Here is a 19856-nt window from a genome sequence, read left to right as displayed (position 1 = left end):
TGATTCTCTTTTCAGGTTATGGAAGAGAATGAAAAATTTCCTTTTGTCATTGACTAGAGAGTTATAAAGCTAAAGAAAAGTGTGGAAACAGTTAAGTTTTTTTAAAAAATGAAAAAAATAATTATGTTGAGAATTATATTGTTCAGATAGCAGAATCATACCGGAAATTACATAGTTAAGAAAGCAGGATCCATACGCATTCTTTTTTTACCCAGAACGGCAGATAAGGTAGAAGAGAAAGTATACATTATACATAAAATTAAAGGGTTCCCCCAACCACAAGGACAAGTACCATTGTTTATCACGAGTAATGACAAAGATCTTTATAAAAAGCCCAAAGGACTGACATAGCCAGACATTTTCTTCGAGCAACATATACAGACAATAATGGATATGACTGATATATAATAAATAATATTCTAAAAGGTGTTTATTTCAAACTAGTAAAATGTTTTAAAATCACACATTCCTTTTGCAGAGGAAGAATGCTTTAATACTCACATGCACTATATCATCCAAACTGTTGAAAATATACTTTCTGGCCTCTTTAGACTTCATACCTGTCTCTGCCTCGTGTTCTTCCAATGTCTCAAAAAAGAAAAGGAAAGCTGAGTTTAGAAGTTGACAATAAAGGACACTTACAGCTACAAAGTAACTTTACATATTTATTGGCCTAATAAACCTGTTTTTAAAAGAATAATTAATATTTCAATCGTATATTTGTATATAGCTGCTTTAGTAGTCAGCTGCTTTGCCGACTACTTTCATTTTCTAAATCAAAATAAAAAACCACACCAACTTTCACGTCTGAGTGCTCACAGTACTGGATTACAATAGATGGTTTGTAAATCACACAGGAAGTGCTGAAAGCCTAGCAAAACATTGTTTAATGAAACTCCCTCTTGTGGTTCTATTTTTATATATCACAGGTTTTCTATTACTTGTATTTTACACATTTTCTCAAACTCAAACTTTTAACTCCGAACAGCAGCAATATCATATCACTGTAGAAAAATAAAACAAAGATCAGGCAGGTTCTGTTCAATTTCTCTTTGCTTTCTCTTTTCTTTTGTTATTTTTATACTTTTATCCTTTGCATACACTACAGTTGGTGTAAGTATTTTAAATATTGAAGTATGAAACAAACAACTAAATCCCAGAAAATGAATACGATCACCTATCAGTGATTTATGAGCTTGAATACTACTTTCTGTTACAATTTTCCTCCTTCAACACAGACAGCACCAGGAGGCAGGTTTTGTTTTAAGAGTCCATGTTGCAGGAGGCAAGGCAGGACTGTAGGGAAAAAATTTTTTTAACATACAGATCACAGAAAAGTTTCCAAAATTAACTTTGACAAAAACTGCAAGTAATGACCAACGGTCTGTACCAAAACTCCTTTCTTCCCCCAAAAGAGCATTTAGTCTGCTGTGAGAGATATAACCTCTGAAAGGTTAACAGCTTCTGAAAATGGGGAGGGCTGTTTGCATCAAGAACTCATTTAGGTTCTCCAATATGGAGAAACCAGATGTAAACTGTCACCTAATGTAATGATCAACCCCCCGAAAAACCAGAAAACTAGAATAATCAGGATGGTGTAATTGGAGAATCCTTACATAAGCCAACGCAGCAGCGTTACGGCAGGGCAACACCGGCCCCGGCCGCTCGGCCCAACGCGCGCTGGGGATTTACCAAGCGACTGTGGAGAGTTACGCAACTTGTGCTTTGAGCTCGTCAGCTGTTTGTAACTGCAGAAGCTTTATGTCAACTGTAACCGTTTCCTGACTCCCCAAGTCCTCCGAAAATTTGGTGAAGCAGCGCCATGAAGTAGTACAATTTTAAAAAAAAAAAAAAAAATTTGCATAGGAAGTCAAAGCTCTGCTTATGGCCAGTGTGCAATAATGTTGCTTAGAGAGAGAAGGAAGCTGTGCAGACCATAAAAATACATTTTTTTAATTTTGTCTCCTTTCATTGTATTGCAGCTTTCGGCCAACAAAGACTGTTTTAGCATGAGATCTGAAGGAAATGAACTGTACACAGTCATACTGTTTCTTAAGCCTCTTTTTCCTAGGAACTTCTGGTCCTGAAGCCAGTTTTGAACAAATTTTGACAGAGCAGTTTGGGCCTCAGAGACAAATTCTTTAAAGAAGTGAAGTGAAAAGCAGTGACCAAGCAAGAGAAAACAAACTCATTTAGTACCTCTGGAGATACAAGGCTTAATTTGAATTCAATGCTCTCTCTCTCTCTACCTGGCACCCGTGCACTGGCTGCCCAGCCACAACACAGCCTGGCAGCTGCACCAGACCTGCCTCTGGGGCAGCCGGCGGGGAGGAAAAGTGGGCAGGAGCTCGTAGCACTGGTTTGGGGGAATGGGAAAAATGGAAGGGATACAGAGCGGGGACTGATAAAAGTCACAGGAGATGTGGAAGGGAGCTAACAATATCATAGTGAAACTTGGCCTCTCTGCTCACAAAAATAATACACTGTTTTCTACTATATTATACTGTTTACCTTTAATCTCCAACTAGAATATGGTGCATCCGTTTCTCTACAGAAAAATCTTGCAGTTTTCGTTCCCATGCTTAACAACTGCTCTCCCGGCAAACCTTGAGTCTGTGAAATGTAACGAATCTGAGGAAGGAAAAAAAAAAAAAAAAAAAAAAAAGGGAAATTCTTTACCTCTGATTTTCAAAATCTGTTCCACACAGTTAAAAACTTGTCATTTCATTTTAAAAATGGCAAAACGAACCACTCTCAGAGCACCATAGTTCAACAACTACATCTTACATAGGACAGAAACCTAACACTGAGCGCTTGATACTGCCTTCTCCATCTCACAAGAGAAAGCCATACATAAACAAACCTCTGAAGTGACCTATATAAGCAAGCTTTTAAAGTTTGGTCACAGAAACGAGGAGCTGGGGAGAGTGACTGTCATTACCTCCTCAACCCATTCAAAACCTAAATGTAATATTTTCATTCTAAACAGGAAAATTACTAGGAGTGCTATGCTTGCGTACAGAAGTTTGATGGGTTTTTTTTTTTTTTGGCATACTCTCAATATACAACGCTATAAAAATCCTTCCCGTTTGCTGTTTCCAGTGTATCAGTCTTTTACATGTCTGACACACCTGCATTTCAAGCAAACGTACCACTTGAAAAGGAGTGCGCGTAGAATCTCTAGGCATCCAGCAAAAGATACTGTCCTCGTCTCAGAAAAATCTGCTACTGAACGCGATCGGAATGGACTAGGCTTTACGCCCAAAATGGTCAGATGCTCTTTTCCACCGAAATTATTAACATGCATTTATTTTAGAAGATAATTTACTATGCATCTTTCATTACCTTTCTTACAGTTGATGATACAAAGTATTACCTAAAACAGTTAAGATTCAAGGCTTCGACAAAATCTCTTGAAACAACACGTTTTGATGTGTTTTTAATTACTCTGCATGCAACGTTAACTCACTGTACAAGGGGCGAGTTATTCCAGAAGTAATACTACTTCAAAAATTTAAAAAACACCTTCAAGAAAGATGAATTGGAAGAATAATTGGCAATAATTGAAAACTGAGCTTGCTGCAAGTTGGGATGGAGGGAGTACGGATTCCAGCAGCCAGGGCTGAAGGGCTGAGGGGAGCAAAGGCTGAGGGGCGTTGGGCAGGGTCCCATGCCACACACCTCCACAGAGGGGCTGCTGGCGTGGGCCAGCCCCTGGAAAAGGTGGAGCAGCTGGGGAATAAGAGAGAACGGAAGAAAGGAAAAAATCAAAAGGAGAGAGAGGTGAAATACACTGAATCAGAAACTGGGAGGTAAGATTAATTCAATGAAAGACAGAGGACTTGAGAGCTAAGAGCACCTGAGAAGAGAAAAATTGATGGGCAGTAGAGAGGAAAGGTACACACGAGGCTTCTGCTAAAATATAAGTGACAGACTAAAGTGGGGAAGAACTAAATGCAGTGCTGCCAACTTCTGGTATTTGGTATCCTCCCTAATTCCCTACGCCAGGGAGCAAAGAGAATCCCACTCTGACCAGAATTCTTTCTAGATCATTTAGTTGTTTTCTAAGCATATTATAAAGTCTTAGAAATTAGGGGGGGGAAAGACAATACATTTATTCAAAAGTTTAGCAGTTAAGCACCTGTGCCTGTTTTTAATGAGTATTAAAGCTCAGAAGACATGGCTATTTTCCACTGAGAAGTACAGCTGTTACTGGATATAATCACAAATGAATATAATAACTAAGAGCTTCCTTTCAAGGGCTAGCATGTTGGTTGCCACATGCCAGGGGGACAGGGGGAAATGCAGCACAAAGCCATTGCCTGTTCGTTTACTCGGTGACACGCACCACGTAGCAGGAGGAATTTCCTTAGGAGCCATCTCCTACAACTGCTGTACTCACGTACACCAAGGAAAACCCTGAATTAAATTTCTCTGAAGCAAGTTCTGCAGACCTGCTTGAGCACAATGACAAGGCTGTCTAAAGTAAGGTAATTCCTACTGGTGCAGAGGAGGCTACAGCTCCTCTTCCACCACGACTTCTCCAACATGAAGATCAGACAAGTTGCTAGACAAGTTATTAACCGATGCTTCCAGCAAACTTGAATGCTATGTCTGTCTTTAACTAAATGTCTTTTAAATTCAGTTTCACTTGTAAAGCAAGCAGAAAATCTTACGGGCATCAAGATTAACCCCTAATTCATGTAGTCCTTTGCATGAAGTACAGCATCTTGGAAGGTGGCTGTCATTGGCGACAATGCTGTTTGCTTGCACTGTCTGCAGCATCTAGAGGTCGAGCCACATTGGCCCTGGGCCTACAATGGCAAGAAACAAGCGACAGGAATATGCTGTCATAAGGACCTGGCTGTCTAAAACTGAGAAAAGATGAGCCAACGAGCACTATGAAGGCAGATGCTCTGCGCATTGTACTAAGCTGCCTTCATCTGCCTGGGTTTTCTATATGACAAGATGGCTGCGGTACAGCGGGGGAAAGAAGGTCTTTTCTTTTCAAATGAGACTCCATATTATTCTGAAAAAACACCCTCATAATCATGAGATTGAGCTTTATACCATTACTACTCTCTGTACAAGAGTCAGAGGCTCACAGCTATGGAAGCCCTTTGGCATGCATTAACAGTCTGGGCTGCTGCCATCATGACCAATCGCAAGTCAATTTGAGGAAAGAATCGGGACATGGGCAGCATTCTCCAACATTCAAATCCCTACTGCATCATAAGTGACTGAAGATGTGGTCCAAAGCCACATTCCACAGCCAGAAGCAGCATCTGCCTATATGTGAGATCATGATCAGAAGACCATGAACTGGGCTTACCGGTCCTTCCTTACCCACAGCAGCATCCCTTTTAACAGATACTTAACAGCAGTATGGGGTCAAAAGTGAAAATAATTCTGGAAATTATGTATTTTGGCACTTTTTTTGAAAGTCCAGATCTTCTCCTGCAGTTTCTTTCAAAATAAGAGGTAAATAAATTTGCCAAGGTCTTGGAAATTTTTGACAGTATTACAGATTCCTTCCAAAAACAAATGCCTTCACTTTTTCCTTAAAGGACATAATGAATTATATGGGGTTTAGTTGCTTCCTCTTTCATTCTCCATTTTAACAGCAATACCCTGCACAAAGGTCTTCTAAATGCATCAAGGCCTCAACCCATGTTCCATTCATAGCTTACTTCCTACCTGTGAAACACTGAATTTTGTGTAAATGAAGGAAACCAAAATATGAAATGTTACCAAAATCAACACAAAAATCAATATATCCCCTGAGAGTGGTTTTATCAAAAGGATTTTTAGAAATGTAGGTCTGATCTGCAAGCACAGGGAGCCAAAAGCCCACTACATGATCAGGATTTGAATAACGTAAACAATGTGCTGGAGGAACCACCCCTAAACTGAATGTTGAATCAAAGATGTAGAAGTTAGTACCAAGCCAGTCCTGTTACATCTGGGATTGTCAGGAGATTTCTTCACTTTCAAAGTTCAAAATCAGGCAGGGATAATCAAAATGCTGGTTACATTCCTTACAAATTTCCACATTATGCTAGAAAATTAAATACTTCTCTCAAGTGTTTTAAATAGAAAGTGTTCTACATCTTTCATTAGAAACAACTTTTTTAAGTCAGCTCACTAATGCCAATGGTGTCAGTAGTTGAAAACTCCAACAAAGCAGAGGCACAGCTTCCACAACCTCAAGCTTTACCATTGCATATATACAGTATTATCGCGACAGGTGATTCGCGTTCCTCATGAAGTATAGGCTCTCAAATCTTTGAGCTATGCTGGATTTCCAGAAAACATCAGGAATTATTCAGAAGGCAACTAATCCTGACATCTGAACAGACATTTCAGAGTCAACCCCGTTCACGGCAAGTGAAAGAGAGATTACAATGCAATGATAGTGGCCACAAACTTTGGCTTCCATCAGAAAAAGCAGCTTCAATACTAACATTCATTTTGCAAAATAGGAGAAAAACAAAAAGAGGGGGGACAAACTGAACTTCAGAAAAGCAGCACAATATATCAGTTTGGTCTAGAAACAGGATTTATGTTTCTAGGATAATCAGTAAGACTAAACTAAAAGCATTGAACAGACTTGAAGAAATACTACTTAATAGGGGATGTTATTAACATTTGAAATCCTGGATTTAATGATCTGAAATTCTTAAGTTGCAGAAAGTGTGCATATGCTTGTGAAATTTATTCTACTACCTGGTCATATTCCAGTGCTCCTGGGTACAGTGGCCATCCAAGAAACAGCTCTGCAATCACACACCCTAACGACCACATGTCTATGGCTTCACAAAACGGCAATCCCAGTATGATCTCTGGTGCTCTGCAAATTAAACATGGTTACTGAATTTTTTCCTTAGGGAAAAAAGGTAATTCACAATCCAGCATGACAAAAACAACCCCAAATCTGTTATTTGAAAACACAGGCTAATTATTTCAATAAAATCATAATATTAGAACTTGCATTTTTCTTTATCTAGATAATCCACAGTAAAATTTTGCAGCTCTGAGATGTTTTTTCCTGCAAGTATCAGTTTGCTATGTACATCAAAAGAATTGATACGCCTGAAAAACAGAATGTCTCTGATTCAACGTTTTTGCCTTTCCTCCAATATGTCCCGAATTATTCATCCACTCAATGTCATATGCCTGTAACTACATTCTAAACACAATATAGTCATTTATCTCAAAAACAAACAAAAAAGTTTTATCTGAAAATACACTTGCACACTTCCCAACTGGACAGTACACCTAAAGCTATTTAAAATACCAATTTAATTACATGACTGCAAATCCCTTAATGCACTCAAATCAGTTCAATGCGAGCCATTTTTAAATCACTTAAATGAAACCATTGCACTTGCTAAAGAGACCCAGTCTTACTTTTCACCTAAAACAAATGTGAATTATTTAACCAATGGCATTTGAATTTATTTCTGTACTCAAGAACCAGAAAAAATGGTATTGATACAGCTGCTAAAGGGGCTTTTAACATTTCTGTTCACGTGGAACAAAACTCAAGTATTTCACAGATATCCATTTTAATTGCATTTGTTCTTTTTAAACCTTCCCTCCCAGTTCATTCAAGCTATTAACAAAAGGAAAAAGAATTAAAATATATCTGTATGCTAATATAGAAAGAGGCCTGGAGACATAAAGTATTATTTAAAGCATCACACTATAAAGTGATTTACTTTATAAACAGACAATCTGTTGTTAGCTTAACATGCCACAGAACAGTAGGAAGGTGGTTAAAACTAACAGGGTAATTCCCACTGCAGCTGGGCAGAACAGTAGCATTCAACTGACCAGGTAACACACTGATGGGGAAAATTGCGATTTCTCACCTGTGTAGAAGCTTAAAAATCTTACACTTCAGCATGTGCTGGTGTATCATATTGACATTCCACATACAAAACAATCTCTGACCATAGCAAATTCCTACATATCTCATTTATCTTCTCCTCTGACGTTTACCTTTATCAAAATATTCTTCAATTCACCAAAATGTACTGGATTGGGAACAAATTCCTATTTTCATGCTACAGTGGGACAGAGAAGTTATTCTGTAGTATACAGTAGACCAATAGTTGAAGCATCTCCATCCCTTTTCACAAGGAGTAGTTGGCAGAGGTTGTACACAGACATACTCCAAGCTCCAAGGATGCACGTTCACCGCCAGGGAAGGACTCCCGATGCTCTGCCCCATCCCTGACCAGTGAAACCACCCCGGCTTCTGCTATGGGGAAAATCCGAGACGTTCCACAGATAAGAAAGTCTACAGGACAGGATATTCTGTTAAATATTTATGCACTTTCCGTTCATACCAGCGCTTCAGTTCTTCCCATCCTTGTCACAAACCGTTTCGGATGCGATTATATGATGGATAAATCTTGTCACACTGGCAGTGAAACTGGAGAGGCTCAGTTTTCCACTGCCTTCAAAGATTTGATTACAATAAACTTCTAGGGATCAAACATAACGTATTTCTGTAATGCGGGATCATGACACTGCAGTAAGTATTAGCTAGTTTCGTTATCCGAGAAATAAATCTAATATATCCAGATGCCGCAAGACTAGAAATAGCCATAAGAAACGTCTGCCTTCAGCCACTGGCTGGGTGCCAGCCTGCGTATGGGTGTTACAGATCTCTGTTAAAATATGCTTCCTTTTGTTGTATTACGTTACAGCCCTGAATAGTTAATGAATATACACACAGCCTATGGATATAGTGGCTTTAACAAATGCTTCTGCTAAAATAAGCTCTTTAAAACCTCTTACATTTACTCAACAGTTAATACGTGCACCGTATAAAAATAGTCACAGTCGGTCAGTCTGTCACTCGTCTCTTTTGAGGGACAGGATTGCAAATAAAAGAAGGATAAGGGTAGATATCATGACAAAAAAAAAAAAAACCACCAACATTTACTGTATTTTACAATATAGTGTTAGTTTTTCATGGATACCAAGTAGTTCTGCAAATACCAATAAAAGTGCTAAGAAGTCTAAGGAAAAGGGACGTATTTAAGGAGAGGCAAGACCAGTGCTCCTCACTTCCCAACACCTGACCTACCATCCAGAAAGGACAAGGAAATAAATGTGCTCCCAAACAGGGCTACCTGCACCTCACTACAGTACAGTGAACAAAAATCATTTTCAGGCTAGCTTGAAGTGAGGAAGATGAAGAGCTGCTGCTCCACAGAAATGTCAAATTTGCTGGTTTTCAGGTTTAACGTCTCCTACCATGGCCTCATGCTGGTCCTTAAAATGGAGCAACTCTCCCACAGCAGACGAAGTTACAAGATAACTTGTACTGGGTTTGATTATGTTTAGATTGGTTTTAACCAGCTCAAGTATTTTTCATAAAGGAAAACAGTTTGTTAATGGTATGCTCAAAAGCACCTTTTTTTTTTCTCTCTCCTTCTTTTAAACTTCCAGTTAAAATCTATTTGGACAATTGGGGAGGAAAGGGTTAAAGAGGAGGGAGTAATTCTTAAAAAAAATTAAAATTGAAGATGATCCATAGCTCTTTTTTCACATAAGAAATTTTTTTACATACCGCTTAAAAGGAAGGTATTCCCTTTCCTAACTACAACCATAGACATGAAGTGGTAGGAACTCCAGATGTCCCAACACAGTCACTTTAACATCAGATTACTCAAAAAAGACTGTAACTCAGTACTTCTCTCTCTCAAAACACCACCACACACACACACACTACTGCTTGCTATCTACTGCAGATGACAAGATGCTCAGAACACAGGAAGATACTGCAGTCCCCAACTTAGTAAACAGCATCTGTTTTCCCATACTAAGACATCAACAAGGAGAACACCAGAATTTTCTAAACTTCTTAAGGATACCAAGTCTTACTTAAATAAAACTAAAAGCAAGATTTCACAGAAAGAGCATCTATTCCCTTCTTATCAATGTTAATTCCTTATCAACATTAAACAAACATTAATTTCTTATCAATGTTAATCAAACATTAATTTAAAACATTAACAGAAAACTTCATTTTGAATTTGAAATGCAATATGACTACACTGGAAAGATTCACTTTATTAAGCAACAATTCCTAGATTAAACACATCTGAAATCCTCCTTTCTGGCTTGACACAGCACAGCTCAATTCAACTCTCCTGAAGCAGCATTTTCAATTGGAAATATCTAAAAAGATGAAAGATGTAAATGAATATTTGCTTCAGCTGCTTGTTTGGCTAGTCACATTTCTATTTAGTACACCACAGACCATGAATACACATATTATTCTACAGGTTTTTGTAAGCTTATGAGGAAAGAAACCACACAATTTGTTCTGTTAACTTGCTTAAAGACCAGAACATTTCATAAAATAATTTGCTTCAGCATGTTAACCAGCTTGGAATGAAGCAACAAAATAAGCACATTTGAAGAAAAGTGAAATAATTTCTCAAGGGAGGGTTAAAAAACAAACATACAAACAAGCAAAAACTACACAAAAATCAAAATCTTAGCAAAGTAACAGAAAAATTCTTCCAACCTTTATACTGGGGGAACAAAGAATAAAGAGCAAAAATTAGCCATATTAAAAAAATAAGTCATGACAAAAGCTGTAAGAAGTCAAGCCATTTCAAATGATCGCTACCTAGAAGTCTTCGGTCAGAAATCCAATTTAGGACAAAATTTAAATGAAAAAGCTAAAAACTAACAGTTAATGGACATCCTAACAACTAAAGAACAGCATAAAGCAATAAAAACAGAAGCTTCCTGGAACTGCTAACTTTATGAAAAATTCTGTTGAATGCATGAGTAATTTCTCAAATATGTTCCCACTGAAGGTCCTATAACAATTATATGTACCCCAGCACATACCAATGAAATGAGATTAAAGACAATTACCAATAATACCATATTGTATTACATAATACAATAATTACCAATAATACCATACCAATTAATGAGATTAAAGACAAAAGAGCAATTTTTATTTCTATTTCTCTTCTGGCAGTATGAAAGGGTCAATGTATCTACCGTCTATCACATGCCATTGTTTTATTTATTGACCACCAGGTTGCCACTCTCCAGATGAGAGAAGAGTATATAAATAGCTTTCCCCTCCTCATGTCTCCCACTCCTTTCAACACATCCATGTGATTTCTCTCCAAGACCAAAGCCTTTAGCCACCACCTATACCAACTTCCATGCCAGAAGGTGAAGGTGCCATACGAGGAACACAGAGCTACTTCGTCTCCCCAGGTGCTATTGCCTACTCCAAAGATGCTGGACATCACAAATGCTAGTATATCCTTGGCAGCGTTACCTCTTCATTACAGGTTTTGCAGTAAAATTCCTTCCAAACAGGCATATAAGCCTTATCAAGGCAATTTAAAACACACTGAATTTTAATACTGTCTCTCCATAATTTTTGGCTTCTGTATATTCTTATAGTTAAAGATAAATGCAGACAGCATTTCCAATATGAGCATGCAACACAAAATTTATACTCTTCTCATATAAGACAAATATTACTACCCCTAATTACCACTGTTCATTGCGACAATGTGTAATACTTCATCTGCTCAGGATACAGCACACTGGCATCGTTATAACAAATACTTATGCAAAGAAGTCATCAAAAGGTTAGGATGTTTTATCTTTTTTTATTTATTAATGACTTGTTCAAAGCCATCCTATGGATCAAAAGAACTCGTGTAAACGAATCCAATTTGCAAGAGTTATAGTCAAAACGGATTACAAACCTGAGAATAACACTTTTTCCCCCGCTACCGTTACTAGCATAACACAAGCATATACTTTACGAAAGAAATAACTAGATATGGGTTGTGAGATGTGTAGTTCTTCTAAAGAAAGAAGGTCTGAGAGAAAGATCAGATGCAGTGAAGAAGTTAATGAGAGATGGTAATGGCATTCAAATGAGTATTTATTCTCATATACAATTCATATTCTTCAACTACCAGTCTTCATCATGAATGTGGAGAAGTGCAAACCTTTCTGAGAGACCTGCAAGAACACAGGAAAGACTCTAGGCTAGAGGGATCCAAATCAAGGTGGCAATATGCAGAAAAAAATCCACAGGCAAGTACACTTCAATAATCTGAAGGATGCAATGAGAATGAACCACGTAATGACAAAATCTGTGGACGATGAAGGATATAAAGAACAGTTGGTTCTCTAGTGCATTTGTGATGGACTTCAGAAGGAATTTCAAACATGCAATTTAGATCAACACAATGACAGGCAGTAGAGCATACATGGTGTATAGTAAACCACAGTGAAAATTAATGTACATTATTCATTAATTACCCGTAAGAATTAATAGGTTATAAATTAACCAACTTTCCAACAACAACAAAAAAACTAGACAACTTCACAGATTACTCAAGAAAAATATCTTACAATTGGGAGCAAAAATAATCAGGATATCAGTATTTATCTTTAAAGGACAAAAGACATACCGAAAATTATTATGCCTTATATAAAACTAGTGATATTCCCTCACCTTGAATAGTGTGTGTTCACTTTTGAATTCTGTGTTCAGTTTTGGTCAACCCCATCTGAAAAAGGATACATCAAATAGAAAAGACGCAGAGAAGGACAATATAAATTAAAGACTTGAAGAGACTTAGGTACAAGAAGAAACCCTGGTTAGAACTATAAAGCTTCAGGAAAGAATGAATGATCAGTAACATTACTCAAATTATATATAAAATAATGGAAGAGAAGCAGCCAGGTGTTTCTAATGCCCTGCCTCACTATAGAAGACTAAGGAATCCCCCACCCCCTTTTGAGATTAAAGACTGATGTGAATGTAAAAGTTGTGGGGTTTTTTTTAAAGCCAGAATACAATTAGCATTTGAATCATGGGCCACTTCTGAGGTAAAAAATATTAAGAGTATTTAAGAATGGATCAACAGAAAAAATATCCACAACGGCTCTAGATTAAACAGTTAGGTTCAATGTACAATAAAAACAGCCATCAGCTGTGTAGAGCTGGAAGAAACTTGCATCAGAAGACACTGAATTGCAACCTTCCGCTATGGTAAATTTTCTCCAGCAACAAAATACCAAAATATACAGACCACAGATCTGATAACATATGTATCTCTCATTTCCTATGTATTAAAATCACTATTGTTGCACAAAGATAAGAGCTACTCAAGCAAATCCCTTGATCCAAACTAAAAAAAAAAAAAAAAAAAAAATCACTACAATCTTCTTCATGGTCAGAATAATTTTTATTTGTAATGCCACTTAGTTAGAATAAGAATTCTGTCAATAAAATTTATAGACGTCTTTAAAAAAGTTGTGTTACAGATAAGATGTTCACTTGAGTGATTTTTTTTTTTTTTTAAAAACACTTTCATAGTTGAATTGCCTCTTGCTTTTAAGCCCATTGAGATGTTAGAATACAGATTGGTAGTGTCATGTGTTAATGTACACATGAAATGCAAGTCTGGGACACTACACCAGACAATGAGCTTTCCTACCTATCCTTTGAAAGGATTGTTGCTGTAAATCTATAATGCAGTTCTACATTATAGATTTACATTCACAATCCTGGCTTTTCTTGTACAGTTTTCTAATGTTCTTTTAACTGCTATGATGAGGCATTAGGAAGTACATAACTAGCAAATTCTGATTTTTTTTTTGGTTGGTTGGTTTTCTGGTTTTTTTGGGTTTTTTTTTTCCAACTCTAAGAAGGTAAGAGGATTTAAACTGAAAACAAAAATGTAAGTGCTCAGAAACAGACTCTGGGAACATTAGTTAAGCTGGATAGGGGCATCTGTATCTTTGAGGTGGCAGGAAAGAATCAAAAACATTGCTTTGCAATTTAGGGCTATGTCACCATATATCACAAAACACAGGGAGAACAAATATGTTCAAGAAGATATGAGAAGTTATCCCCTCATTCATAATTTCATTCCTCCTTTGAAGAAGTTTGGTGCACTACCAGACCCTCACGTGGCAAGTGATAGTGAAGACAGGAGGAAATGAGCCACCGTATCTCCTGTAAACTTCTAAGGCTGCGGTATTGCTGTGGCGGTGCCCACAGCACTGTGCAAAAGGAATTCTCATTTCCTGGTAGAAAAAACTTCATTTTAGCATAATAAAACTTTTTCATAGAACTATGCAACATTCAATGACTAGAAAAGACCTACTTAACATCACAGCCTTCCACTGTCAGATGTAACGTACAAGACTGACAGGCAGCTGCAGTTTAACTTTGAACCCTGATCTGACCTTGAGAATGAGATAGGATTTAAAAGCCTTATATAGAGAGAAGCCCAAATATGTAACTACTTACAAAGAGAAGCAATCACTGCAAAAAGAGTTAATTTGAACATAGGGCTCGCAACTGAAGGGGAAGAAAAAAAAGACAACAGGAAATCAAACCAGCCAAACAACAAAGAAATCTTAGGTAATTTCATCCAATAAAATAAAATTACAAGCAAACCATCCTAGCACTCTTTCCTGATACTGAAAAAGAATTTTGTTTTGAAACAGGCATCACAAATTTTAACCTAATACACCTTCTCTCACCACTTATGAGAAGTACTAAAGGTAATAAATATTTAGTTATTACTTTGATTTTTTTCAGCTGAAAATAATAAAATAAGTTATTTCAATATTCTTTTCCACTTATGCACTATCTCTAGAGAAATGAGATGTTGATTTTATTAAAACCAGAAGATGTTTATGATTCTGCCTTTTCATTATTTTATTTTTTTCAGAAAGACTGCAACTTACCAAGTGATTTATTTATGTCCTTGATATGCTAAGCAGTGTTTGAATTACATGAAAATTAAGCAAAGTACTGATGTAGCAATATAATGAAGAAAATTGTGTACAGAGAAACTCTTCAGATGCTTTATTGGTAAATAAAGTCTGCAATTTAATACATTTTATTTACATTTTGGATAGCAAAGTGTCAATATTCAATGCATCAAATGAGGTTACTTACCAATGACTGAATTTTGACAACATCCTTTGTGTATTCGCACTTGTATGCCTTACTTTTAACTGTGAAACCACCTTGCAGTACTTTAGCCTTGAAAGAGTCGAAGGTTGCAAGAGACGGTCGCACAGACGTTGCCTCTGTCCTCACCTGCAGCGGGGAGCATGCTCTGCCTAAACACCACGCTCCGCTCGTACCGACAATGTCAAGGTGCTGAATAAGGTGCACAGTTCGGACGGCACACTGAAATCACCCGTGACAAGTATCTCCTGCCTTCCTACAGCGTGCACAGTTGTATGTGCAGCCTCCCAAATCCTGCCCCAGAGTACAGGGGATTATAGGCTGTTACAGGTGTGTATGTAAGTGTATATACACACCTGTATGTCTAAATTCTTGTTTTGCACATCTCTTTCTAGAAAGACCTAGACACCCTTTCTTCTGCAGTTTTGCAAGCAGTCATACTTACTTCCTGAGCTGCAATAACAGCCCACACATCTAATTTAATGAGACTGTCTCTATCGTATAGCATGTTGTTCCTGACATGCCTCCCTATATGCTACAGCCACCTTCGGAGGTTTATTTTCCTCTGTTCTTTTCTTTCTTTTTATTGGGGCAAGATGGCAGGAGGGAGGGGAGGGAAAAGAAGCAACACCCAGAAAATGAAAACATCCAAAATCTTGTGCCAAAACAAAACCCCAAACTGAGCTGGTGAATTGTCCAGATTATTTTTGAAGAAAACCTAGCGTGAAATTAGCTTGCCTGGAATACAGACAGAAGTTAAGGCAAGCACAGGTAACTGTGGAAGACCACACAGTGGGGCAGGTGGCAACCACAAACTGGTCTCTACCAAGGAGAGGATCACACACTAGCAACGACTTCCAGCTCTGAACAAGCATAAGAGAAAAATGAGAACAGCACAGTGTAGGAAATTTCAAGGCCTCAAAAATCAAGAGATCCCAGATCTTAATTCCCCCCACCCTTTGCTTTGTTATTGCTGATTTTGTGGGAATATCAACTTCTAACTCTGCAAAGGTCTGCATGGGCTTGCAGTGCCCAAACACACCAGCTGAAGAGCAGGTAGGGAGTTGTTACAAAAGAGTAATAAGCTTTGTTATTGTTGATTTTGTGGGAATATCAACTTCTAACTCTGTAAGGGTCTGCAGGGGCTTGCAGTACCCAAACACACCAGCTGAAGAACAGGTAGGGAATTGCTACAAAAGAGTAATAAGCATGGCAGTATTTCCTTGTAGCATCCTTGTCAAGAATAGCAAGACCTTGTAAGTCAGTTTTGTGTGAAGGCTTCTTGCACTTTAACCTGATGATGACACTCCTACATCTGGACTGAGGGTACAAAGTCATGGTGGTCCTAAAGAAGCAAGCAGCCTGATTCCCACCATAAAAACCCTACCAATGGACTCACACCAGACACAAGGCAAGAGAAAGAGGCATCAGTTTCTGATGTGACTGATTAGCAACATGGTCTCTCATTTATTTATATTTAAATGGATTCTCGCTTTGGCATAGTTCAGGTAAAATATCATAGAATGCAATGTTACGGCTGTTACGTCAAGAATCATGTGAATCATAATATGTTACCTTACATTAACTAGCTATTTAAAAAAAAAAAAAAAAAGGCCAAAAAAACCCAAAACAAAAAAACCACACAAGACCAAAGGAAAATCTACCCTGAAGACACAAAGAAAAATTCCTTTCATTCTGCAGCAACACTTGCAAAAGAGTTTGCCCTCGAACACAGGGCAACAACACACCTGCCTGCTGCAGGTTTGCAGCTCAGCCCTAAGAGCTCGATAAACCATGAAACTATTTGAAATAATTTTCTAGCATACATCTGTTGCACAACAGTTCTTCAGGTAGGCATACTGCAGTGGAAATGAACATGCCATATAGATACCCAAGAAGGTAAAAAAATCTCCTCACATCCTCGTCCATTGTGAAAAGATTTTTTTTTTTTTTTTTTTTAACACTGATGTGCACCCATCTGGATAATGCAAACTGATATTCTGATGAAATTTTGCAACTCAGACTGATGAATTTTGACTTAAAATTACACAGTTTGAATTACAGAAAGCTCACCAAAAATCAACACAAATATTCCTGAACAGGCAGAGCGATGTCATGTCATTCATTTCTCTCAGACCTCCAGATCATTCTGTATTCATACCAACTAGTATCTTTATCTTATTTACCTTCTCAATAATGTTCTAGAAGGTATTGGAATAAGGTTTTCAGAGTCTAATCCTGACTTGCAGAGGGAAGGTTGCTGCCCATGACACAATCCTGCCCTCAACGAAAAAATTTGTCAGAAGAAAAAAAAAAAGAAAAAAAAATTTTGTCATTTTAGGAAAATGTCAATATTTTCATTACAGAAAATTTATGTAGTGATACTGGATTATAAAAACATTGTCAAATCAAGAATGGAACACTGACAACATTACATCAGAATAAATAGAGTAGGCTTGTTTTATTTTAAAAGAGAAACAAGCAAGAGACTTATAGGAGAAATTAACATTTAAAAATAATTACATCGGATTAACAGCAACATTTGATCACTTAAAATCCAAATATTCAAAGCATATACAATTAAAAAAAAGTAGTGTCTAGCAAAAAGTCAAGTACTGATGCCACAGCTCCACATAAGAGGTTCATGTCCTGTTCACTAACTAAATGGAACACCAGAATCCATTTCACTTTGGACATTCCCCTATATAAAGTATTATCTAGTCACTTAATAGCTATGTCAGCTGCTAAGTGGAAAAAAAAAATAGAAACATTACAAGAAAGTTATGAGAGAAAACCTACAGAGCAGCAACTGGGGCAGGTGGGTTAACATACATGAAATTAAATCTGCTTTCTCAAGGTTACACTAGTGGAGGCTTTTTGGTGAATAAATATATTTTTAAACACTTCTAGGTTCTAAATCTACTGCTAGATTCATATCCAACAGATATATGTCTGGCACAATGTTTTATTGGGATCTGTTGCTTCCATACAACACTGCAGAAAGATACACCCAACATACAGTACGCATCAACATTCAACAACCTTAATTTTAATTTGTATACTGCTGTACTAATTTATGATGCACTGGCAAGTGAACTGACTGGCTGACCTGGTGAGTTTTTCTCCATACAAATGTCTATGATTAGACCCCTTGTGTAAATATGACACCACCAGAACAAGTCACATCCTTACCCATGGTTTAGTGATCCCACTAACATAATCATGGGGAAATACTGAAGAGCTTAAGGTTTGGGGCACTATGGAAAATCAGCTGTCAATGTTCTGACAACACTAAGAAATTACATTAGAAAATGTAAAACGTTACTTTTTTCCTCCCCTTTGAATTAAACCTACGGACTGCTAGCGAGGAAAATTACACAAGTCTATTTTGGTAGGCTAGACTGTAAGACTTCAGCCTTCCAGTATGTCACATCACCTGCTTGCCACTGCGCTGCAGTCTGCTGAAAGAATCCATGTGCAACGGTCCCTTCACGTGTTTCACCCCAGCCTTGAACCCCACCAGTACCAGTCTGCTGGTTTTTCCCTTTTCTGTTCTCCTTAGACACTTTTTCCTCTCTGCTTTTTTTTTTTTTTCCTATTTTTCCTTCCCTGATATCCCATTTTAATTTATTTGTCCTTTCCTGTTGAAAGGAGAGCCTGTCTATTCTTAGGAGAGTTTCAGATCCTAAAATAAACTGCTTAACTATGTATCTATTACATCCAGATTGATGTCATATCAGATCCCGACAACATGCTACAACAGGAATGTGACTACAGCAAAGAACCCCAGCATTTCTGCAAGCTCTGCTTTGCAAAGGTTTTTAAAGTAACATTACATACAAAAATGTAACACACTTCTGCCCAAATATTAAAACATAAGGGTAGGTTTTTTTCCCATTTATTCTTCTCACAACATAAATGTTGATACCATTTTTAAAGCAGTTCTTGCCTGGTATCAAATACTAAGAACCAGACCCTCTACCACCACACTAAAGAGGAGGAAATCAGGGTAACCAGATTACACTGGGAATTCTTTTTAATCAAGCAGAATGTTATAATTTTGCTGTCAGAGCAAATAAAAGTTAAAAACAGGTAGTGCAGTTTAAAGAAAAAATATAATAATGGGATCTAGATAATAATTGGATAATAATGGGAGCCTTTCATCCGAGTAAACCCTTAGAGTCCAGTCCAGGACACTAATAATTGCAAGCAGCTCATTATTTACAGCTAAAAACTTCATTCTGTTCCCAATATAGACAGACACATTAGGAAAAGGCACACTTGTTGACAATATTAACAGAAGCAGCAAGGATCAAATAGACAGGGAACTTTCCTCTCATTTATAGAAGTGCTACTGCTCAAATAGGGCTGTAGCACACCGATTGCTCAGGGCCTTGAGCTGGTGTTGTATAGTAATTTTTGCCTCCAAGAGAAAAAGGAAAGGTAAGCTATCCTCACTGCCTGCTCTTCTCAATGTACAGAGAAAATACTACACAGAATTTCACAAGACTCTGCAAGACACTCTGCTGGCAAAGTGTGAGAAGCAATAAACATTTCCTGAACTTTAAAAAAATAATAGCAGTAGTTATTTCAAGAATACAACTGTCCTTTCATTTGAACTATTAAAAAAATGCATTAATACAATACTAATAAAGATTATGAAGCACTCTCAAATATGTCCTAAACTGAGAATTTACATATATACCACATAAAATCCGTAATCCATCTAAATACCATACTATGTCAGAGAGATATTCTAGTTTCAACTTTCAAATGACTTGCACCAAAATACAAACCCAAAACATGGCAACTAAAAATTTATTCAAAATGCTAACAACTAACAAAAATT

The 19856-nt window shown here is 37.4% G+C and overlaps 1 protein-coding gene across 2 annotated transcripts in view; it reads right to left on the bottom strand.

Annotated features, from left to right (window-relative positions):
- HIPK3 (homeodomain interacting protein kinase 3) overlaps positions 1-19856 on the bottom strand; it is a 116814-nt gene that overhangs the window by 18467 nt on the left and 78491 nt on the right. For both annotated transcript variants that reach the window (XM_075502075.1, XM_075502074.1), the window contains exons 3-5: positions 6727-6850; positions 2512-2631; positions 502-588 (exon numbers count right to left, since the gene is read on the bottom strand). In XM_075502075.1, the coding sequence (XP_075358190.1) occupies positions 502-588; positions 2512-2631; positions 6727-6850 (331 nt within the window). The remainder of the gene's footprint in view (positions 1-501; positions 589-2511; positions 2632-6726; positions 6851-19856) is intronic.

Source organism: Mycteria americana, chromosome 5 (genome assembly GCF_035582795.1).
Source record: "Mycteria americana isolate JAX WOST 10 ecotype Jacksonville Zoo and Gardens chromosome 5, USCA_MyAme_1.0, whole genome shotgun sequence".
Lineage (NCBI taxonomy): Eukaryota > Metazoa > Chordata > Aves > Ciconiiformes > Ciconiidae > Mycteria > Mycteria americana.
Note: the sequence above shows the minus strand (reverse complement) of the source record. Positions and strands in the feature narration are given on the sequence as shown.